At 51.8% G+C, this 24,273-nt stretch overlaps 2 protein-coding genes across 6 annotated transcripts in view; one reads left to right on the plus strand and one right to left on the minus strand.

Moving 5' to 3' along the window:
• The window catches only part of LOC122172572 (zinc finger protein 436-like), a 140,244-nt gene extending 121,323 nt beyond the window's left edge, over positions 1-18,921 (plus strand). Inside the window, exons 1-3 of one of the 3 annotated variants that reach the window (XM_065564578.1) lie at positions 10,701-10,877; positions 13,187-13,313; positions 14,126-18,921. In XM_065564578.1, coding sequence (XP_065420650.1) covers positions 13,280-13,313; positions 14,126-15,399 — 1,308 coding nt within the window. In that variant the 5' untranslated portion in view covers positions 10,701-10,877; positions 13,187-13,279 and the 3' untranslated portion in view covers positions 15,400-18,921. Of the gene's footprint in view, positions 1-10,700; positions 10,878-11,191; positions 12,861-13,186; positions 13,314-14,125 lie in introns of those variants that run through there. The other 2 variants (XM_065564577.1, XM_065564576.1) reach the window with 2 other exon arrangements.
• Positions 6,829-24,273, minus strand: part of LOC101949638 (zinc finger protein 239-like) — a 34,299-nt gene continuing 16,854 nt past the window's right edge. For 2 of the 3 annotated variants that reach the window (XM_065564649.1, XM_065564650.1), the window contains exon 2: positions 6,829-7,823. In XM_065564649.1, the coding sequence (XP_065420721.1) occupies positions 6,983-7,823 (841 nt within the window). In that variant the 3' untranslated portion in view covers positions 6,829-6,982. Of the gene's footprint in view, positions 7,824-9,803; positions 10,341-24,273 lie in introns of those variants that run through there. The other variant, XM_065564651.1, reaches the window with a different exon arrangement.

Below are 24,273 nucleotides of genomic sequence, written 5' to 3' on the forward strand. Positions count from 1 at the left end.
TTGTCTCCATCCCTGAACCAGTAGCAATTGCACAGGAGATTGCCACAAAACCTACATTTTATTGCCAAATTGTCTAAGCCATTCCTCTTCTGCGCGTCCTGGTTTATACCTTTCAAATCTACAAAACCTTCCCCTGCTCCAGATGGTGCAGCAGGCAGAGGAACCTGAGCAGTGCCACTGTGGCCCCAGAGGTAACTCAGCCACCTGTCGCTCACTCACTCCACTAACCCTGAGCATCAACCCTAAGCCTGAGGCCTGCCTTGGGCATCACTCCCACGGAAACCTGCAGGTTCATTTACTGACTCATGCAAATCACCTGTGGAGAGTTCGCACTGACTGGCTGAATTCACTCTCAAGTCACAATGCCCTTCAGTTCACAACACCAAGGTAAGGGGCACAGGTGGAAATCAGGCTTTTCTGGTGATGTTATTTTCCAATTGTCCCCAAAATCAACAAGCTTCTTCCCACCTAGAAATTCCTTGAAATTTTGGAATCAATTGGATGTAGCCTTCAAAAATTATCGCCTTAGCGACAGACAAAGAAATGCCACTGAATTGAGCCTTAGGTCTCACTGCACTCAGCCAAGAGTGCCTGAGTCTCCTCCCAATTAACTCAACAATAGCTGCACACTTGGCCGATCAGTGTGGAGACTCTCAGGCCTGGAGGCGGAGCATTCTTAACACACGGGCAAAAGCACTAGTCACCACAGGAGATCACTATGGTGGAGATCACCATCAGCGCACAATTCCAGCCCCACCTCTTTGTGAGGCCTCCTACAATGACAGCTGGAGCACAGCCCCACCCTCCCCAGGAAGAAGAGCAGAGGAAAGAAATGAAAGAAGAGAAAAGAGAAGAGTCAAGAGGGAAGGAGGAAGAGGGAAGCAAAAAGGGACAAATTCCAAATGCCCCCAGCACGTCTCAGATTCATAAATTCCAAGCCCAGAAGGAACCACACTGGTCTGAATTTCTGTTTCACATCGGCCATAGAACGTCCCTCAAAATAATTCCCATAGGAATTAGAGGAGATTTTTTAGTAAAACACCCAATCTGGATTTTAAAATAGGCCAGTTGTGGAAAATCCAGCACAACCCTCAGTGAATTGCTCCAAACTCTGATGTTAAAAATGCTCGCCTTATTTCCAGTGTGTATTGGTCTAGCTTCAACTTCCAGCCATTGTCTGCTCATAACCTTTATCTGGTAAAGTGAAGAGCCCATTAGTAAATATTTGTTCCCATGGGCTCACCGCTTAACCTTCTCTTAGATTGAGCTCCTGTAGTCTGTCACCACAGGGCAGGTTTTCTAATCCTTTCATCATTCTTGTGGCTCTTCTGTGAACCCCTCTCTGATTTATCAGCATCTGTCTCAAATTGTGGACACCAGAAATGGACACAATATTCCAGTAGTGGTTGCGCCAGTGCCCAGTACAGAGATATCAAATCTCTCTACCTCTACCTGAGAACCTGCTAGGACAGAGTCCCCTATCTCGTACATAGAGCCTATCTTTTTTCTTACCTTCTACACAGATGACGATTTCTTTCCAAAAAATCCACACAGAAATGGAAAAATATCCAAAAGAATCTCAACACCAACCGTCTCTTGTTCCTCACAGAGAGACCGCGAGATGGAGGCTTGCTGCAGCAAGGCTACAGGGGTCTCCGAGGTTCCCCCTGCCCTGCATCCCTGTCCTGCCTGGCTGTTGTCAAGGGAGCTCTGTGAGGTCACAGCCACCTCATCATCTTTGCCCAATAGGCTAAGTTCCTGCCAGAGGCCTTTGTGAAGTCATTGCCACACTCACCATTCCCTGGCAGGCCTGATGCCTGCCCCCGGCCAGCCCGGTTGGATGTTTGAGCTGCACCCCGGATCTCCCCACTTGCTCATTATTGATTCTGGAGAGCAACCAGGCCACCCAGTAAAACAGCAGAGTCTGTTCCTCACCCCACACTGAGTTTTCATAGAGGCATCGGTTGTGAAACAATTCAGTCTCTTAATCTGGCCTCTATTTCACGGGCTATGAAATGTCACACTCTCAGCACCCTATGAAGCCCAATTGCTTGTAACTCACTAAAAGGCCCCTTCCAGAATGACACCCAGTTGTGATGGTAGGACACCAGGAAACAGAGACTCCAGCTCTCCCCTGGGGAATTTGTTCCAGTGGCTAGTCTCCCTCGCTGTCAAAAATGGGTGCCTTGCTTCTTATTTGAATTGCTCTGGCTGCAGCTGACAGCTGTTGGTTCTTGTTGTGGCTTTCTTGGCTAGATCGAATTAGCCCTGCCCCGTGAAATCCCATCTCCCTGTCCTGCTGGGATCCCCCCAGCCAGAGAACCCAGTAGGGGCCTCCTAGCTGTTTGTCTGCCAGGCTGGGGACAGGACTTCCTCTCCGTGGGGATATCAGATGCACCTGCAGAGGCAATGCAGAATTGAGAGCGCTGCATCAGCCCGGCGTTGGGCTCAGGGCTTTGGCCTTGTCAGCTTCTGCTCCAGTCACGTCTCTGGGCAGCGGCGGCTCCAGGCACCAGCACTCCAAGCGTGTGCCCGGGGCAGCAAGCCATGGGGGGCGCCCTGCCGGTCCCTGAGAGGGCTGCAGTCAGGCAGCCTTCGGCAGCATGCCTGCGGGAGATCAGCCAGTCCCGCGGCTTCGGCGGTAATTCGGCATGCCGCCGAATCCGCGGGCCCGGGGACCTCCCGCAGGAGTGCTGCCGAAGGCTGCCTGACTGCCGTGCTTGGGGCGGCAAAAAAGCTAGAGCCGCCCCGTCTCTGGGTGCCCGGACTCAGAGCTTCTGGCCTCCTGTGGCTGCAGCCAGTGCTGGGGCACTGGGCTCAGAGCTTTCATGCCCCTCCCCACTCCTGCCGGCACTCTGGGTGCCTGGGCTCGGGCTTCTGCCCGGCCTCTGCAGCTGGGGCTCAGGGCTTCCCTTGCAGTTCCTTCTGGGGTCAGGTGTCCATTTTTCTGGATGCCCTGAAAATGGTAGGAGCCCAGGTGCTCCCAACAGCAACTCTGGATATTCCTGGCGTCCAGTTGAATATCTGCTCCCTTCCCAATGTAGAAATACTCAACCTGCTGGGGTGCAGCCGATGCCCCTTAATCTGTGTTTTTCGAAGCGCAATAAAGATCAGATGCACAAAGAGCCAGGTCACAGCAGTTTCTTAAAGTGTAAAAGTGTGTCTGCAAGAGTCAGAATAATAAACCACGGGCAACGAGTACACGGAGCAGTGAGACAGAACGCCCGCTGGGTCCTGATTGCAGAATACAGAGCAAATCTGTTGCAACAAATTGGTTCATAGCATCATTTGAACCAAGCACCATCAGAGCCCTAAACAATCCCACTCCAGTCTGCACGCCCCAGGTCAGTCTAAGCCGTGTCCGCGATTCCCAGACACCCGGCCAACCCTCAGCCCAGCCTCAACAAGCGAGTCAGTGTCTAAACTCAGCAGCAGGAGCTCAGGAATAAAACAAAAATCTGACAGGAGCAATTTTAGAATTTAGTCTCTGTTTGGGGTTTAACAGCCAGACGCTTCCAAACCCTCCCCGAGAACAACTTTACTAGTATTTGCACCAGGGCAGCGCCGACTGAGATATGGGACCCAACCCCATTGTGCTAGTGTAACAGCGTCCCTGCAGGACCCCCCTTGGCTCCTGTCCCGCTGGGCTGAGAACGTCACCCAGAGACCATTAGGTGCAGTGCCCACCTGGTGCTTTTATTTACAGGCTGTGCTCCCACCCCCTTTCCACCAGACAAGTCCCCTTCGTGCAGTCCACCGGCAGGAGAGAGGGGCCAAGCTCTCTCTCTCTGCTTCCCCTCACTGCCTTTCCTCTAGTGCAGCTTCCCTCTTTCCAGCTCCCCCCCGGCTCCCTTCCCCTGGGGCTCTTAGCCAGCCCCAGCGTGATGAGGCAGCAGCTATCCAAGCTTCCCCAGTCCGGGCCAGGTGGTCTACCCAGCTCCAATTCCCCTCCCTTCATTGGAGCTGGAGGGACAGAGGGTTGGCTAAGCAGTCTTTGCACAGACCTTGACTTAGATCAAGGTCCTTGCTGGGTGTTGCACAGACACACAGTGAGGTCCAAAGGGGATTTGGAGCGCCTGGCCGGTCGGGGAGAGCAGAGAGCTCTGGCCGGAGCGCCGGGGGGAGGGCAGCGAGCCCGGCCGGAGCTCTTCGCTCTCCCTGGTGGCCGGAGCGCTGGGAGGAGGGCGGAGAGCCCCCGGCGGCCAGAGCTCTCCGCTCTCCCCGACCGGCCGGAGTGCCGCGGGGAGGGCGGCGAGCCCGTCCGGGGCTCTCCGCTCTCTCCGGCGGCCGAACAGATCACAGTATATGTAGAACCCTCAACAGCCCCACACTACCAGATACACACGTCTGAACCCGTCTTCTCTCACTTACCTGGGTTTTGGAATCCATGTCCCTTGCCTGGTGAGCAATGCTCAGCATGGGGGAGACCCTGACTGGAAACTGGGGTGGGGGGGGAGCCACATGTCAAACAGGACATTGGACAATTGGGGAGGGTTCTGAGAAGAACTACAGAAATGATTTACCCCCAGGTGAGGGAGAAGGGAATCGGTCCCCATGGCTTTACTCCTGATTTACCCCAGGGTGACTCCAGCCAGCGTACGGAGCACCTGGGGCCAGGCTGGGGAATCCCAAGACTTCAAGCTGTGGGTCCAGCGCAGGGGAATGGCAGGGAAAGTAGGTGAGAGGCTGGGCCCTGGCCCAGAGCCAACAAGCCAGAGGTGGAAACATGGGCTTGGGTCCTGATCCTGGGCCTCCGATCTCCTCCCCTCTCCTCTCCCCCAACCATCAGGTGCCCGGTGCCTCGTCATTGCCACACAATAGGGCGAGTGGGCTGGGCAGGGATTGGAAGATGGGCCCGCAAATGTGTAATGAGCCTGGCAGAACTGCCAAAAACCCTCCGGCTGCAGTGAGTCCTGGTGCACAGTCCCGTACTCTAACCACTAGACCCCACTCCCCTCCCCTCCAGAGCCAGGACAGAATCCAGGTGTCCTGGCTCCCAGCCCCCACTGCTCTAACCATTAGACACCACTTAGGCTGGGGCACATACCCCAGTCACATGAGGGAATCTCTGGGAGGGGGGTTGGGGGCTTATCTGATGCACATAGGAACCCCTTGGACATAGAGGTGCTGTATGTGTGTGTGCATGTGTGTCTGCTGGAGGGGACGAGCCCTGCTCTGTGTGTGTGTGTGTGTGTGCGTGTTGCCCCACACCCAAGAGACATGGGGGCGGGGGAGTTACTCAGTCCCGTGGCTGTGTCCATGCCAGCTGGCAGTCGTGGGAGCTCTGCTCACATGCGTTTCCTGTGAGTCTCAGGTTGCACCTGCACAGAGTAGCGCAGTGGGAAGTGTCTGCATTATTTTGTATGAAGACTGTCTGTGCCTCAGTTTCCCCTATGTGCCACGTTGGCCCCTCGGGGCTGGAAAGGGCTGTTTTCTCTCAGACAAGCTACCACCCAGGGGCGGCTGATCCTGGATGTCTTGATTTGGGGCCCGTGTCGCTGGTGAGTCCATGAAGACAATGGCAAAGCCAACCTGCCGGGACATTGCCGACCTAGCAACTAACACCCAGGGTGACCCCCCCACACCCCTTGCAGGAAGTCAGCTGGAAGAGCGGGAGCCAAGGGCGGACATACTTGGCTGTGCCCGGAGCTGCCCATGGACCAGGCTGTAGCTTCCGGCTCTCTGGTTGACTGAGGACTGGCCATGCTGGGTGCAGCCACCTAACAAACCCGCCTGCCCTTCCCCCACCGGCTGGGAGCCCCAGCAGATGCTGGGGGCAGTGCCCCCTTTGGGGGTACACGTCTCCCTTAGAAGTCCATCTCAGGCGGAGTCGCTGGAGGGAGGGGGCTGCAAGCACCGAGGTTGGGTCCCAGGAGGTGGTGAAGCCAAGTGGCTTCCCCTGGCGACGGAGCGAGACCCTAAGGGGGGGCTGGCCCACTGTACAGCCCCCCAGCGACTGTCCCAGAGCACTGGACCTGTGGCTCCCTGACCCCAGCATCTGTTCCCTGCTGCTGGTTCCACTGCAGTGTGACTCCGGAGCCCCCTGCTCCACCCCGGGGCCCTGTGGGCGGGTGGGTTCTGGCCCAGCCCAGCCCAAAGTACCACGGGCCGGGTCAACGCCCAGACCTGACCCCCGCCCCCCCCAAGAGCTGAGAGTCCCTGCTGGGGAATGAGCTCTGACTCACACCCACCCCTGGCCACCCCGCATCCTGCCCGGTCTGGGGGGTCCCAGACAAAGCCCCTGATATCGGGGGATCTGGGCTCCCTGTTTGCACATGAAATGAGGCAGTTTGCAAAACCCGGGAAAACCCTGGAACCAAAGCTGGGACCAATGTGTCAGTTTTGAAGTAACAAAAAAAATCAGGTTAAGGTTTTCAATTCTTTTTTTTTTTTTTTTTTTTAAAGGAAGTTTTTAAAAAACCGAAACCACAAACTTTCAACCCAAACCACCACCTGGGTTTTTATTTTTACCAGAAAGGGGTTTTGAAAATGAATTTTTTTATTATTTTGGTTTTTCAGCAAACGCCACCACACACAAAAAATTGCAGGAAAAATAACTGTAACCAGTTCATTTGTGGTTCAGGTTATTGACCCCCCCGCCCCCCACCCCCGAGTTACTCCTGATTTACACTAGAGTGAAAGGGAATTGGCCCTTTGACATCAATGGAATTACTCCTGATTTACATCTGAGAGGGGAATTGGCCCCATTGTCCCCCCCTCTCCCCAAGTCACTCCTGATTTACCCCAGGGGCCGGGAGGGGAGTCTGGTTCTAAGGCCGTTGGGCCAGCACGCCAGCCGGGACAAACCAGTAAGACTCAGGCCTGCCATTTTGCTCAGTTCCCTTTATTAGCTGCGGTTCCTGGCTGCCAGCCCCACATGCTGGGCTCTGCCGGGCTCGTTAACCAGTGCAGAGCCTGGGGCAAAGCCTGCCCGTGTGTGAGCTGCGGTCAGGGGGCGCTGTCATGGCCCTGTCTGTGCGGGTCAATGGGCGACGCCGGCAGGATTCTCGCCCGGCCCCTCGCCCGTTCCCGGCTGCTGCTCCATGATCAGGGCCATGTAGACCTCAGCCGCGGCAGCCGCCAACTGGAAAGACTTGCAGGCCGGTGCCAGTGCCTGAAGCGCCTCCTCCAGGTGCCCAGTGGCCGCAGCCAGGGCGTTCCTAGCACGACGCCCCGTGAGGACATCGGGCAGGTATTCGCCCAGACTCTGCACCACGCCGGTCCCAGAGAAGGGGCCATTCTCGGGGGGCTCTGCAGCCGTTTCTACAGTTGGGCTCCCAGGGGTGGCACAAGTGGACACAGCCCTGGCAATCTCCTCGCTGCTCTGGCGCAGGGCGTCCATCGGCAGGTGCAGGACCGGAGAGGCCTCCAACTCCCGCAGAGCCACCTCCAGCCGCTCCGGGAGGCCGGCGTTTTGCAGTAGCACGGCCACCATGGGGCCACCCACGCTGCCGAAGATCCCCATGGTGGCCTGGTGGAAGTCCCGGACGATGGCCCCCTTCTCCTGCAGTGAGGTGTGGGGGGAGGCCATGCGGGCGTACAGGTCCCGGCTGGTGTTCTTCCGCATGTGTCTGTCTGTCTGCTCTGCTGCGGCGTGCATCTCCCACGCCGCCCGCAGCAGGCGCTCCAGGCTCTCCCCCACGCCGACGCTGCCCCCCACCGGTTCCAGGGACACGCTGGTGTCAAGGTGCTGGTTGAGGATGCGGAGCAGAGCGTGGGTGCCCGAGATGCATCCTTCCAGGGAGTCGAGCAGGGACTGCCTGGCACGCACGAGCCTCTCTCTTTCGCTCTCTGTGCCGGAGAACAGGGACAGCATCACGAGGCTGGGAAACAAAGCAGAGAGCGCAGGTGAGGGGCTTAAAGAGTTTCCCCTCCAGGATCCCCAGCGCAAGGCCAAGGGGATGTGCAATGGAACCGACAGGGAGCCCCTATGAAATGGAGTAGAGGGAATGCTGTTTCACAACAACCCTGGGAGTTGCCTGTGGAACTCACTGCCTCATGATCTTGCTGATGCAGAGAGCCCTGAAAGACCCAGAAAGGGATCTGACCTTTATATGGCTAATGAGGAGAGCCAGAATGACATTAGAAAAGAATTTCTTTTTTGTTAAGTTTGATAAGATTAAACACTCTCATGCTCCAGGGCATGATCCCCTCTCCAACTAACAGCGGTCAGGCAGGAACTGTCCCTGCGGTGGTGGTGAGGTACAGGGGCACTGTTGTGCTAGATGGGGTGTGCAAAGCATGTCAGTCCGTTACCCACTTTGCAGCTGCTGCGGGCCCCGAGAGAGCGACACTGCAAACCGGAGGCAGTGCGCCCTTCGGGTGGAGACAGGGGACAGGATGTGTCGAAGTGACGGGGGAGTCTCTGGTACGTCGACAGTGGACTAAAAGCTCCGTGGAACAGCGGCATCTGGTCTGACTCAGGCTGGGGGGCTAAAAATTGCCATGTAGACATCTGGGTTCAGGCTGGAGCCCGGGCTCTGGGACCGTCCCCCCAGGCACAGTCCCACGACCTGGGCTCCAGTCCAAGCCTGCACGTCTACACTGCTAGTTTGCAGCCCGGCAGGCCAGCCACAGGTGTTTAATTGCAGTGCAGACATATCCTGAAGGGCTTCATTGCACCCAGGGGGCCGGCGGCTGGCTGGGGGGTCCAGCTCTCGGCAGGGCTGCACCCGGAGACGGTCCCCAAGAGTGGGGCAGCAGCTGGATGCGTGGGTGTGGATCAGTGATGACGCGGGTGGAAGTGATCTGTGCCCGCTGAAGAAGATTATTTCGGAAACTCCCAAGTCAGCGTTTCTGAAACTGGGGGGCCGGCCCCAGAAGGGGGTGTGAGGCTATTGTAGGGGGATCACGAGCTCTAGAGGTACCATATTTCGAGGACTCTGCGGGGGAGGGGGGGGTTCAGCTCTCCAGTCGCCCAGCTCTGGGGGCAGTGCCGCCGCCGGCAGCAGCACAGGAGCACGGGCAGCAGCGCCCCACCGCTCGGGCAGGACGAGGTTTCATTGTATTGCAGCTCAGCAGCGGAAGTGCGAAGCAGGGCCGTAGGAGGACAGTTTGCACCCAGGCCAGAGAGACGAGGACAGAGCTGAAGCCAAGGCAGGCTCCTACCAGCCCAGCTCAAGAGACCAGGCAGGCACCGGGGTGGGGGGCGCCAGCGATGCCCACTGGGGCTTCAGCGCTGTTGATGCAGGGATGGCGATTAGAGGCTTCACTCAGTTCTCCTCTCTGCCCAGCGATTTGCTAACACTTGTGGGGGATGTGGTGGGGTCGTCACAGCCTGAAATACTTTCAAAGGGGGCCCGGCCCAGCCATAAAAGTTTGCGTCCCCCCCCACTGAAAGCAGGTTCTTGTAGCTAAGGGTGCAATGCGCTGGCTGCGCTCAGCTGGTCCGTATACCGGGGGGTGGGATTTAAAGGGCTGTTTGGTGGCGTATAAAGGCCGAAGCGAAAGGACTCAACCCCGAGCCGTGTCCCACGTCGAAACCGATAGGGTCGGAATCGACACATTCCCGCAAAACACTTTGGTTCTGTCTGTATCTCCCAACCGGCCCGGACTGGTGTGTGTGTGTGGGGGGAATGGAGGAGGGGATCCTGGCCTGGCTCTCTGCAGCCAGCTCGGAGTGGGGGGGGGCAGGTGTAACGACACCTGGCCTGTGGCTGGTGATGGGTTACTGGATGGGGAGGGCTCTGAGTCACTACAGAGAATTCTTTCTCAGGTGTCCGGCCGGAGGGTTTCCCACATGCTCAGGTCTAAACTCTCCTGCCGACATAGCTCTGTCTTCACCGGGGATTAGGTCAATATACCTGCGTCGCTCCGGAGGGTGGATTTTTCACGCCCCGAGTGACAGTTGTGCCCCTGGCAGTTTGTAGAGTGGACCTGACCTTAGGAAGGAAAAATCAAATGCACAGATACAAAACGGGGAATACCTGGCAAGGTATGGGCTACATGGGGCCTTAGCTTGGTTGAACTACATTGTTCAGGGGGTGGATTTTTCACACCCTGCCCTGAGGGAGGTAGCTGGGTCGACCTAACTTTTAAGTGTAGACGGGGCTTGAATTTATTTCACCCCTCTTCTTCCTGGGCAGCAGCTAAACTCTCTGCTGAAGCAGAGGTCAGAGTCGGGTCTCTTCTGCACTTTAGAAGGGGTTACACGGAGTTCAAGTTCAGGGCTATTGTATGTGTGTAAAGCCCTTTTACGCAGGTGTCCATATAGCCCAGTAGCCAGGTGGCTGGACAGGGACAGTGCAGGGAACCTGGAATTCACACAGCAACACAGAGTTACTGGAGGGAATGTAATTCCCTCCCCTTCCCAGCTCCCTTTCTGGGTCCTAGACAAACCCCTGGGGCAGCCTGGCCCAGCACTCAGGGCGGTTCTTGCACAGAAGCCTGTCAGTGGGGGTGGAAAGGAGGAGCCCGCGGGATCCCTGGGAGGGGGAGAAGGGCGATTTCTATGGGGACCAGGGATTGCCCCAAATCCGAAGGGGACGCGGGGGCGGCGGGGTCCTGGCCCCCCAGGGAGCCTGCCCGGAGCTGCAGGGGGCGCGTGTCTCAGTGACCCGGGCGGTGGTGGGGTTGGCTGGGCAGGTCTCTATAGGGAGCGAGGAGGGATTTCGGGCGGGGCCCCCCCGGCTGAGCGGGGTATGGGGCGGGGGGGTCCGTAGCTGCTGCCCCCACAGGGCCTGGTTCGTGCTGGGAGGGGGCGGGCTGCGCTCGCTCGGCCTCTGTTTATCTTCCTGGGTCAGATCCTCCATTGGGAGCCGGGAGCCCGGGCTGAGCCGCTGCTGCTCCCCGGCGGGGTCCGTGCGGGGCGAGACCGGCACTAACCCCCCTCCCGCCCCGGGCTCTGCCCGCCCCAGCCCCCGAGCCGGAGCCTGCAGGTGATGGGGGGACCCGGGGGAAGGGCCGGGGCCGGGCGGGAAAGTGACTCTGCACAAGCGGCCCCAGATCTCGCCGTCCCGGGCAGCTGCTCCCTGGCTGGGAAGCGCCTGGCGGAGGGACCGGAGCTGCGGCCCCAGCAGCGAGTCGCCGCCCGGGCTCTGCCCAGGATCTGCTCCCGGGGCCAGCTGGGGGTTCAGGCGGGGGGAGAGCGGCTGGGGGGGGGCATGGGCGGGCCCCAGGGGGTTCCCTGTTGTGTCCCTGGGGCTGGGTTATCAGGGAGGGGAGGGGAGAGAAATGAGACTGAAATGGGGGTGGGGAGGGGGAGGTTATTATTGATCTGCAAATATAACCCCGCTACAAACCTCCGAGCCCCTCCCTCCCCTGAGACAGGCCCCTTCCTGCCCCAGCGATGGGTGAATCTCCCCAGCGCTGAACTGCTGCTGGGCCCTGTTTGCTCCATCAGAGACACCTGCTCTGAACGGGGGCAGGATCCTGGTCTACTGAACAGCCCAGAGTGTGACCCGCTCCCAGACTGTATCCTAATGCCCATGTGCCAGGCAGCCTGAATAACCTGCTACTGGTGTAGTGTGGGGGGTTATCGTGAGATCAATCTGCTCAAATTTTGTTTCTCTTCTACATACAAAGGCTTGGAAGGATGAGATTTTTAATCAGTAAATGTCGGTAAATGTCAATTTCTGCTCTCACACACACACAGACACAAATGGATGAAAACATATTTCCACTGAAAATAGTTGAAATGTGCAGAGAGGCAAAGTAAGAAAAATGCTGCTTGAGAACGTCTTAGCGTTTGAATTTAGGCTATTTACTTGGTATATTTTGACACGTGATGATGATGACAATGTGTTTAACATTTAGAAAGCTTTCAGCTTTTTGAATCTCAATGTCTACAGTCATTGAATAATTATTGTGTGATCTACCCCATTATTCCCTGCAACTGGGAACATTTAAATCAATAAAAATTGAAAATAAATCCTTAAAAATAAACACTGATATTACCATTGAAATGATCAAAAAAATCAAATTCTGCCAAGCCTGTATATAAGTCTAACAATACAATAACCACTCAATCAGCGTTTCTGAAACTGGGGGCCCTGCTAAATAGACCCGCTAAATGGACCGCCGGTGCCATAGTGTAGACCTGCCCTCAGTCTCTCCCATTGAAGCTGTTCCACCATGTAGAAATGGTTACATACGCATTGGGTGAGAGAGAGAGAGAGAGAGACTGACCCCAGCCCTGGGGCAGGGCGCTCACCTGGGTTTTAGGAGACCCAAGTTTCAGGTCACTCCTCCCATGTCTATTTAGACCTTTCAGTTTGGGCTGACCCAGCCTGTCTCCTTTGTGTATCTTTTCCTAGCAACATTTGTTCTTAGCGGTGATTGTAACTTTGTATGAACTTTCATCCACTTTCCAAAAAATGGAGCTCCCCACTGGGGTAGAACTGCCCGATCCCAGTGACTACAACACATCCTGCTGGGGGAAACCCATTCAGAGAGGGGAATTTCAGGGGGCTGCTGGTGGGTTTGTGTTAGAAGGGCTGGAGCAGGAAATACACAGGGCAAGGAGGTGGTGACGGGGAGGGACAAACCTGCTCTGACATGTTCAGTCTGTGGCATCCCTGGGTCTCTCATGTGCCCAGTTTCGTTTCTGTATAGGTTCTACCCTGGTCACTTAGGTTACATCCACACAGGCACTGGGAGGTGGGATTCCCAGCCCGGGTAGATGTACATGCACTAGTTCTGCTAGAGCTAGCGCCTAAATATACGGCCTTGGTAGCGGCTTGGGCTAGTCACCTGAGTGTGCTCAGAAGACGCCTATTGGGATCCGGGGTGGAAATTCCCCCATTTTTGGAACTGGAAACAAACCCCCTGGACAGGGCTGGGAAAATTGACTGGACTCCCAGAGCTGGAGTCTGAACCGACCATGCAGAGGCTGCTGTGGAATATGAAGGGGGCACCCAGCGGTGAGGCCCAGGGGAGAGGCCCCGTTCCCTCACTCCCAGCGGCTGGGAATGGGGAGGGGGTTGGGATTCCTGTCCCTGGACCCTGCTGAGGGGCTCCACCTCCTGTGATAAACAGGAAGGCCCCTGCCCTCCTCCACAGGCTGGGAGGGACAAGGAGCTCTCTCTTTCTCCCCTTCCTCAAGCCTCCTAGCTGCTCCGAGCAAGTTGGGAGTGGGATTCTGCTCCTCTGTCTCCACCAGACCTTTCATTTTATCTGCCCTCCTCCCCTGGGACTGGAGGGATTGTGGCTGGGGCAGCAGGTGCTGAGTGAGGGACTCTTGTTTCAGGAGCCGGTGACCTTCGAGGAGGTGGCTGTGTATTTCACCGAGAGGCAGGGGGCTCTGCTGGACCCCGCTCAGAGAGCCCTCTACAGGGACGTCATGCAGGAGAACTACGAGGCGGTGACCTCGCTGGGTAAGGGATTCTTGTCCCCTTGATTATTGGAAGCCTGGGGGAGGTGGGGAGAGAGGGACTGGGATGACTGGGTAGGGGGCGGGACTGTGATTTTTCAGTTGGGCTTCTGCTCAGGTTCTTCCTTGGTCGCTTAGGTTACTTCTACACCGCAGCTGGGAGGTGTGATTCCCCGCTCAGGTACATGTACATGCAATAGTTAAAAATAGCAGCGCGGATAGCGTCTAGTGCTAGCCACTTGACTACATGCCCAGGGGCAGGGCAGGATTGTAGTCAGGTGGGTAGTCCGAGCCACAACCCGTGCTGCCTTGGCCACACTGCTATTATTTAACGCTTGTGCTTGTCCATCTACCAAGCTGGGGATCACACCTCCCAGCAGCTGTGCAGACAGACCCTGCGATTTCCGGAGAATGACCCCATAGTCCCCACAACTCATTTAAGACACACTTTGATCTCCACTCCCCCAGCCATGGGACTGAGGAGTCAGAAACACAAGGGAGATGTTAATTTATCTCCATCCCTGCATCCACTGAGGTGGCAGAAGCATTGTATTGTCCTGTCTGTATTCATTCATGTCTCTTCCCCTCCCTTCCTGGGACTAGCTCCATCCACGGGGCAGATGTCACCCATCCACGCTGACTGAGATCTGGGATGAGTTTCCCGCCCCCAGACTTTACTTCCCCTGGGGTCTTTCGAAGGGATCTGGAGGCAGAATGAAATTTCTCCATTGTTGGTCCCTGGTGCTCTGTGTTGTCTAGATTATTTCTTCCAAATGGCTCTATTTAAAAAAAATATATTTTGAAAACTGTTTCTAGCTTCACCCTGTGGTGCCGTTGTTCTACATGGTGCAATACACTGTGAAACTCCTTCTGGATTCTCTCTCTGTATTCCAGAGGGTGCTGGGATGGTGAGTGAGAAGGAGAATCCACAGCGGGAAGATGTTGAGGACCTGGATCTGCAGGGAACAGTATTGGGAAGATCCGAGGGGGATTTTTATGAGAATTGTAAACCAGGAAAAGCCTGTGGAAATCAGCGCAGGTCAGAGAGGCCGCTGGGATATGACCCAGGGAAGAAAACGTGTGAACCCATAAACGATGGTGGAGATTGCAAGGACCTTGAGGAAAGCACAGCCCAGCAGAGAATCCCCACAGAAGAGAGAAAAAACACATGCAGCGAGTGTGGGAAAAGCTTCAGTCGAAGTTCACATCTTATTTCCCATCAGAGGATCCACACGGGAGAGAAACCCTACAAGTGCCTTGTCTGTGGGAAAGGTTTCAATCAGAGCTCAAACCTTATTTCCCATCAGAGGATCCACACGGGAGAGAAACCCTATAAGTGCCTTAATTGTGGGAAAGGTTTCAATCAAAGTTGCCATCTTATTAGGCACGAGAGAACCCACACAGGTGAGAAACCCTATAAATGCCTGGAGTGCGGGAAAAGCTTCATTCAGAGCTCAGATCTTATTTCACACCAGAGAACCCACACGGGAGAAAGACCCTTTAAATGCCTGGACTGTGGGGAAAGTTTTGATTGGAACATGCAGCTTGTTAGACATCAGATGCACCACACGGGAGAGAAACCCTACAAATGCTTGGATTGTGGCAAGGGGTTTAGTGACAGTTCAGCCCTTATTACTCACCAGCGACTGCACACGGGAGAGAGACCCTATAAATGCCTCGATTGCGGGAGAAGATTCAATCGGAGCTCACACCTGACTCGACACAAGAGGACCCATTCTGGAGACAAACCCTATAAATGCCTGGAGTGTGGGAAAAGTTTCAATCAGAGCTCATACCTTATTTCACATCAGCGAACGCATACAGGAGAGAAACCCTATAAATGCCTTGAGTGTGGGAAAAGATTCAGTTGGAGCTCAGATCTGATTTCACATCAAAGAACTCACACAGGCGAGAGACCTTATAAGTGCCTGGACTGTGGGAAAAGCTTTAGTGACAACTCAGCCCTTATTAAACATCAGAGAATCCATACAGGAGAGAGACCCTATAAATGCCTCGACTGTGGGAAAACTTTCAATCAGAGCTCCACCCATATTCGACATCAGAGAATCCACACTGGAGAAAAACCTTGAATGTGGGAGAAGCTTCAGTTGGAGTCAGCGCGTATGGAGCATCACCAAATCCATATGGGGAAAAGACCTCTTAAATATCTTACGCATGGAAAATGTTTCAGGTGGAACTGACACTGGAGACTCCACACAGAAGAGACATTTTATCAATTCCATCACTAGGAATGGCCATAGTTTATTTAAAAAAAAAATCCAATTCCCCTGCACACGTCTTTGATGTCTTTCATGCTAAGTCAGACTCATGAGGGCTGGAGATGAAAGTGTCTCAGATCTGGAGGAGGGATTTGTGTAAATCCCAAACACAGCCTGATACTTCTGAGCTTCAGTCCCTGGTTCCATCTATGGGTAAAGCGGCTTCTGGGCTGTTTCCTACCCAGTCAGATTGCAGAAGGGAATTTGGGTTTTCTCCTTACATTAGGATGATGGTAAAACTTTTGTAAATAACGTGATCATATAAGAAGGCTCCAAATGAGGCAGGTTTAGGCAGGGGTAAATCTGTTCTCCTGAGTCTGAGTCAGAAGGAACATGCTCTGGGATGTCACTTTCTATGAACCTAACCGTATTGTACAGCCTGGTCTGTATTGTGGGTTATTCCCTCTTTGCTGAAGGCCTTTTGGTCACATAGAATCGTAGAATGTAAGGCCAGAAGGGACCACTAGATCATCTAGGCTGGCCTGCTGTATATCACAGGCCACCAACCCCACCCAGCATCTGCACACTAAGCCCTACAATGGAAATGAAATCGTTCCCGTCTTTGAATGTTAATTTAGTTTGACGTGATGAAAAGCCGATTTACCGGGGACTTCACAAGACAAATGACCCTTTGCCAGAAGAGGCCTTTTTTATTTTATTTGGCCTTTTCCCCCACCCCCTGCCAGGAGATATCTGTGGTGTTTGAACAATTATAATTCTAAATAACCACAATAAACAAACACCAATGGGCGAGTGTGAGAGTCGCAGTCTGAGAGGCAGAGACTGAAATGGGGACGGAGGTTACTGCCTGATCCCTGCAATGAGGTGAGAGCCCGTCAGGAGTGGGGAGAGTGTAGGAAGTGGGAGATGCAGACCTGGGAAACTGCAGGGTTTTCTCTTGAGAGCCAGACAGCTGAGAACTGTGAACTTGCTGCACTGGGGCCTGAGAGAGACAGGGGTTATCCTACGAATGTTGGGTGAAGCCATCCTGGAATAGGAAATGGCTACATAAAGGATCAGGATGATTATTATGAATCACGTTCATTACGGTAGGGCTTAAGGGCCCACTAAGAAAGCGTCTTCCTTGGGCTAGGCACTGTGCAAACAGAGGAGCAGATCACAGCCAAGAAGGAAGCCAGGGAACTAATCCACAGGCCTCTTCAGCCCTGAAGCCAGGCTGACCCACATCACCAAGGCCAAAGTGAATCAAAGAGCCTGACAGCCCAGCTGTCACCCCTCACCCAGCTACCGCCGCTTCCCGTGTGGGGATGCCACAGACTCTCTCTGCCCCACTCACTCTTCACGTGCCAGGGACGTCCACGGGGGGGGGGATAAAACCCTCCGTTGGGATTGGAACTGCTGCTCCTGCTCTAAACTCCTGCCGTTCTCTGGCTCATATTAACCTGAGCTTCCTGCTCTCAGAGCGTCTGCTCTCCTGGCTGGATCCTGGCATCTCTCATGGATTCACTGCGCTTTTCTACCCATTGTCAAATGGTGCTCTTTTGCTGGTGCTCGCGGGAGCTGGGAGCAGAGGTGCTGGGTGGATGCTGGATTGATAACAAGAGCTGTGAACTAGGGAAATGGGGCGAGAAGGTTGGATGAGGTTTAACAAGAATCAATAGCTGGAGATTAAAGCCCAGACAAATTCTAATTAGTAACTAGGCACCATTTTTTAACAATGAGGGTGATCAACCTTTGGGACAAACTACCAAGGGAAGCGGCAGGTTCTCTATTACGTCGTATCCTCAGATTAAGACTGGATGCCTTTTCTTGAAGATTTGCTTTAGTCAAACACCGTAAAGGAATAAATGGTTAACATTCTCTCATCTGTGTTACACAGGTGTTCAAAGAATCGATGTGTAGTCCTTGAATATTTGATACTGGTTTGGATTTGCAGTAATAAGTACTTCGGTTTTCCCCTTGTAATATATATATATGGAGGGTGGGGGGCTTGGAAGGGTTAGATTTTTATCAGTAAATGTTGGTAAACATCGATTTCATGGCACGCACACACAAACCAACGAAAAATAGTTCCATAGCTGATCATTGAAATTTACAGCTAGGCAAAGTAAGAAAACTGCCACTTGAGAACTTCTTAGAGTTTGATTTAAGGAGATTTACGTGGTATTTTGACACGTGATGTTGAGAATTTGTGTGTAACGGTTATAAAGCTTTAATTTTTTAAATCTCAACATCTACTGTCATTAAAGGATTATTGTCTGGCCCCGCCCATTGTCTGACGCCCCTTCTAATTTCCCACAACAGTGACAATTTAAATAAATTAAAGCAAAATAATGCTTAAAACCCATCATTTTGCACAACTGGGAACATTGCCATTGGTAAAAAATAATAAAAAATGATTTAAAATAAATGTTATCCAGCAAAATTATTTTAAAAAATCAAATTCCTCCAAGCATATCTATTTATATACCCCTCCTCCTCGCTGGTCTAATTTCTTTAACGAATTCCCCCGTTCGGCAAACACGAGAGCATATGCTTCTCATCAATTACTTCATTAGTCATCTGAATGTTCATTTTACTACTGACTTGCTTGTATTTCTGGACTGGCTATCTTACTTCCATGGCCCACTTGTCAGTTATGTTTCCATGAGCACATTTCCACACTATTAATAGCTTTCAAAACCAGAAGGGACCATTAGATCATCTAGTCTGATCTATAACAGAGCCCAAAGAGTTTCACCCAGTTTTACCTCTTTATCAAGCCCAGTCTCTTGTATTTGTCTAAAGTGTATCTTTCAGAATAATGTCCAGCCGTGATCTGAAGACAGCTCGCTCCGCTGATTACATTTCTCGCTGTTGCAAGTTTGTGCCTTATTTCTCAATTGAATCTCTCTGACTGTAGCTTCCAGCCAATTGTTCTTGTTACTCCTTTCACAGCTAGATTTAAAATCCCGTCAGGACCCAGTACTTATACATCACAATCACGTCACCTCTGTGTCTTCCATTTGATAAAGGGGTCCTCAAACTTCAGTGCACCATGACCCCCTTCTGACAACAAAAATTACTACACGACTCCAGGAGGGGGGACCGAAGCTTGAGCCCACCTGAGCCCCACCTCCCTGGGCGTGGGGGGGGGGGGGGCGGGAGGGGGAGGGAGCCCAAACCCCGCCACCCAGGGCTGAAGCAAGGAATCCCCAACTATACAGCCTGGGATAGCCCTAAAAAAATGTAAAGTTTGATTATAATAGAAACTCTACCTTTTGAAACTAAAGACTGTGACTCATCTGTGTGTGTACATTTAACTGCTTTAACCTTGTAAATAATTCCCATTTTGTTTCCTTAGTTAATAAATCTTTAGCTAGTTTTACTGGATTGACTACATGTGTTGTCTTTGGTGTAAGAGATATGGTGCAACTGACCTCGGGTACGTGACCAGTCCTATGGGACTGGGAGTAACGTGAATATTGTTGTGATTTGGGGTTTAAGGGACCATCTATCACGAAAGGAAGCTCATCTCGAGGGCAAGAAAGACCAGAGTGTCCAAGGAGGCTGTCTGTGACTCCATGGTTAGGCTACTGGGGCCTGAAGAGTTTACATTTAATATCTGGCTGGTGAAATCTAAGTATAGAACTCAGCTGGGGTTTGGGCCCTGGACTGTGGTAGTCTGCCCCGAGGTTGGCATTCATGCTCGAGCTGCTGAAGGACAGCTTGACACTAAGCCAAATCTCCCTTGTGCAGATGGAGCCGATTAGTTCTTGTCCTACCTTCAGGGCCATGGATAACCATTGATTCCCATCTGCTATAGCAGCCCGTAATGTATTGGAAGACGGTGATCAGGTCCCCAACTCAGTCTTCTTTTCTCCAGACCAGACCTGCCCAGTTTTTTTTTAACCTTTCCTCATAAGCCAGAGTTCCTAAACCTTTCATTTGTGTTGCTCTCCTTTGGCCTCTCTCCAGTTTATCCCCATCTTTCCCAAAGCCGTTTCAGGGCCTGCTGCATTTCTGCTCCGCTTCAATTCCATTCCCCCAAAATTGGAAAAAAAGAACCCTTTGACAGAGGCAGATTTTAGCAACACAAGTCTATTTCTCCCAAGGGCCAGACTCAAATTTCCAGGGCCTGGCTTTCACTCGGGTTCAGTGGCTGTAACCTGTTGCCTTGAACCCCCAGAGGTCTTGTTTATCTTTTCTGGCTAGCAAGTCCCTTTGACCCGCTGTCTTCACCTGCACCGTGTAAGCAGTTGAGTGTTAGAGACACACCAATCGCGAGAGCTAAACTCTCTGGCGAACATCGTGCTCTGCTTTGCTCCTCCCAAGAGGCAGCGGTTGTTGTACACTAACTAAGATAAGTGTCAAATGACTGTTACCATTGGGGTCAGGCTCAGAGACATGGTTTGACTCCTAGGTTGGCACAAAAAAAGTTGGTAGAATCCCTCTACTTTACGAAAAGTTCTTTCTTTGAGGGATGCGGTATCTCTGGAATCCAGAGCTCAAATGACCCAAAATTTTGTTCACTGACCCAAAGTCCACATTGAAATAGTAAGCCGGCCTCTACAGTAGTAGAACCATGTGTTAGAATCCTACGCACAGGGTCCTTCTGGTCCTATGAGTGAGACAAGGTGGAAAATACTGGAAGTGAATCATTGGCTGTGCAACAGGTGTGAACCTGAGGGTTTGGGTTTTGTTGAATATGGGGCCACGTTTCCATGGGAGAGGAGGACTGTCTGAATGGGACAGCCTGCATCTCCCAGATAGGGGGCCTAGTCTTCTCTGGAGACAGTGGAGGGTGCTAAGAAGGCACGTGCAGTACAAATGCAACTCTGCGTGCCACAAACAAATTGAACCCATGTGGCAAAGGATGTGAAAAAGCGGGCTGGGGGCGGGGGGGGGGGGAAATCAGTTGCTTTGTACCAAACGCTGGGAATCTGGGTGAGAGGTAGGACTTGCTAGAGGTTCTCCCTGATGAGAAGAAATTTGATAGAACTGCCTTTACTGAAAATTGGTGGGATGATCCTTATGATCACAACATTAAAATCTCTGCAGGCAAAAGAGGTGTGTGTGTGTGGGGTGGGGTGGGGGGTGTTCTGTATGAAAGACACCATTACCTGTTTTTGAGTGATTGATAACTTGGAATTGCAGGATCTTACGTGCATATGGTTCAGTGTCTTCTTCTCCTTTGTTTCCTGCCCATCAGCTCAACAGCAATTATGGGTCTGGATGAAGTCTTCCCACCGCCTTCTGTCTTGTATCAGATTCTTGGCTTCCATCATCTTTAAATCTTTTTATTCTATGTTCTTCACCATGACTAGCCAATGCAGCCTTGGGCTTCCTCTATTTTTAGTTGCTTGGTACTCTGGCATGCATCACCACATGTGATTTCTGATCTATTCTTGATCCATGACCAAACCATCATTCACATTTCCGTGAATCTTAAGTAACACCGTTATTTCTTGCCCTAGTCATTTTCTTATTACATTGTCATTTATTTTCTGCAGTCCTGAAATTCTCAATATCCCCCCTCATCCAGCGCAGTTCTGCAGTCAATATCTTTCATTCATTGGCTTTCCTCATATTCCAAGATTACATGAGATGCAGGGCCAAAGACATTTTAATAAAAAATCAGCATATATGAGAGAACGCTTCTGCCACTACTGCTGTATGGATCAGAACATTGGTACATGGCTCCATGTGCTAACTTATAAAGTCCAGGAGAAGACACTGGTGTGGGTCTATTATAGACCATTCAATCAAATTAGAGAAGAAGAGGAGTTACTCCATAAGCACCAGTCTGTAATGTCTGGAAAGAAAAATTGTGTTGCTCTTGGTGACTTTAATTTGGAAGACATATGCTGGAGGTTTCATGTAGCCAGGGGTAAAACATCATTAGATTGTCTAAAAATTATCACAGTTTTCTAAAGCAAAAGATGTTGCCCCTCAAATGAGGTAATTATTTGGATCTCATGATAGGCAATCACCCACTTCCAGTCCAGTGATTATCCAAGGATCAGTGATCATGACATGATTACATTCAATATGGGTAAACAAAGATTAGTCCCAACCAATAACATATATATGCTTGGTGCTTCAAAAGGGGAAATTTCCAAAAGCTAAGGAAAATTATGAGCAAAATTGACCAGGAAGAAAAAATTAGACAGAAAAAATGTGATTGAAAATGAGGATTTCTTTAAGAAGATTTATTAGATGGCAACAACATATACAAACAAATGAAAAAAAAAAAAACTCTGTAATGATTCTACAGTCAAGAAAGAGAACAACTTTGCTTAAAATCCCATCCTGGTTCAGTGGTGAAGTGAAGCAGCAATTAGAAATAATAAAACAACATATAACAAATGGGAAAAAAAGGAAATAGATAGCAATTGATCTACATTAGAAGTTGTGAAGTGTAGAAAATTGATAAGGGAAGCTAAAGACATCAGGGAATAACCCATTGCTGGCAGGGCTAAGGACAGTAAAAAGGAGTTGGTAAAGTATATTAGGAGCAAAATAAATCTTAACAATGCTATAGGCCCATTACTAGCTGGAGATAGTAAAATTGTTATTAGGGATGCAAAAAAGGCATAAGTGTTTAATAAAGATTCCTGATCTGTATTTAGAAAGAAGCAGTGATGTGTGTTTATCACATGAGGATGATGAAGTACTTTCCAGTCCATTAGTAACTAAGGAGGTTGTTCAACACCATTTGCTAAGGATAAACTTTTTTCCATCAACAGGCCTGAATAACTTCCATCCCAGGGCTCTTAAAGAGCTTCCTGAGAAGATCTCTGCCCCAAATATTAACTTTTAATAAACCGTGGAATAAGAGGGAAATTCCTGAAGAATTCCAGAAGGCAAGTGGGATGACCTGGGTAACATTAGGCCACTTAGCCTGACATCAATCCTGGGCAAAATTACAGAAAAAATAATTAATATAATTAATAAATAATTAAAGCATAGGAACATAATTAATGCCAGTCAACAGGGCTTTATGGAAAATAGGTCTTGTAAAAAAAACCCACCTGATTTCATTCTTTGAAGAGATTAAATATTTGGTTAATAAAGATAACTGGGTAAATGTAATATGCTTAACACTTTTTAACTGCATGACAGTCTGGTCAAAAAATTACCACTAGACAGTATCAGTAAAGCACACATTAAATAAATTAAGAACTGGCTCAATGACAGATCTCAGGAAGCAGCTGTCAGTTGGGAAATCATCATCCAAATGGAGGTGTTTCTAGTGGGATTCCTCAGGGATTGGTTCTAGAGCCCTCACACTACTCAACATTTTCATCAGGGATCTGGAAGTCAGTATAAAGTCACTGCTGATCCAATTTTAAGATGACAGACATTGACAGAGGGATAAAGAATGATGAGGACAGGGGCGTCGGGCCCATTCAAACAGAATGTGTTTTAATAAGGCCACATTATCATACCAAGCTGTACATCAAGGACTAAGGAATGCAGGGCGTAATTAAGGAAAGGGTGTCAGTGATTCTGAAAAGGATTTGGGGTCATAGTGGAGAAACAACTCAACATGAGCTCCCAGTGCGCTGCTGTGGCAAAAAAAGCTAATGGGATCCTTCATGGGCGAGTTGTATGGGCCCATGGTGCCCATGCTCTAGGAATATTCAGAGCACGGGGGCTCGGCTCCATCAATGTTCGGGGCCAGGTCTCTCCCCTGGCCCCGCCTGCCACCTCCATGTGCCTCCGCCGGAGCATCTCCCTGGCCCGCCTGCCGCTCCCGCAGCAGGGCTAAAGTAGTTTTCTGCCCGCCCTCACTCCACACGATGCACCACTCCTGGAAGCGGCTGGCATGTCCCTGCGGCCCCTTGGCAGATGGGGGTGTCTCCGCACGCTGCCCCCGCCCCGAGCGCTGACTCTGCCATTGGAACTGTGGCCAATTGGAGCTGCGGGGGTGGTGCCTGTGGGCTGCAGTGCACAGAGACCCCTGGTCCCCCCGCCTAGGAGCTGCTGCCAGAGGGGTATGCGGGTCACTTTAGGGAACTGCCCGAGGTAAGCACCGCACCCCTCTCCTGCACCCCAACCCCCTGCCTCAGCCCCCAGCCCTCACCCCCTCCCCCACCTCAACCCCCAGCCCGGAGCCCATACTCTGCACCCAAACCCCCTCCCGCACCCAAACTCCCTCCCAGAGCCTTAAGCAGGTGTCTGTGTGGGGGTGGGGGTGGGGGGAGCGGGGACTTGGACCCTTTCTGGGCACCACCAAAAATTATACAAACCTGCTGCCGCTGAGCATCAGCAGGGAGATGAATTTACCTCTGCATACGGCATTGGGGAGGCCAATACCCGAATATCGGGTCCAGTTCTGGTATCCACATTTTTAAAAGGATGTTGAAAAATGGGATCACAGCCATAAAAATAATTTGAGGGTTGAAAAAGGTGCCTTGCAATGAGAGATGTTACAAACTCAATCCATTTACCTTAAAATGGGCAGGTGAGTTGATTTGGGTACCTTTGGGTAGAGAAAATACTGGATGCTAAAGAGCTCGTTAATCTAGAGGGGAAAGTATAGCAAGAACCAATGCCTGGAAGCTGAAGCCAGACAAACCCAAACTGGATGTAGGGGACACATTTTTATCAGTGAGGATAATTAATCATTGGGACAAACGCCCAAGGAAGTGGTGGATTCCCCATCTCTTCACATCAAGACTTGAGGCCTTCCAGGACGATCTGCGCTAGCCAAACACATGTTCTTGGCCTCAACATAGA

This window comes from Chrysemys picta, chromosome 12 (genome assembly GCF_011386835.1).
Source record: "Chrysemys picta bellii isolate R12L10 chromosome 12, ASM1138683v2, whole genome shotgun sequence".
NCBI classification, from domain to species: domain Eukaryota; kingdom Metazoa; phylum Chordata; order Testudines; family Emydidae; genus Chrysemys; species Chrysemys picta.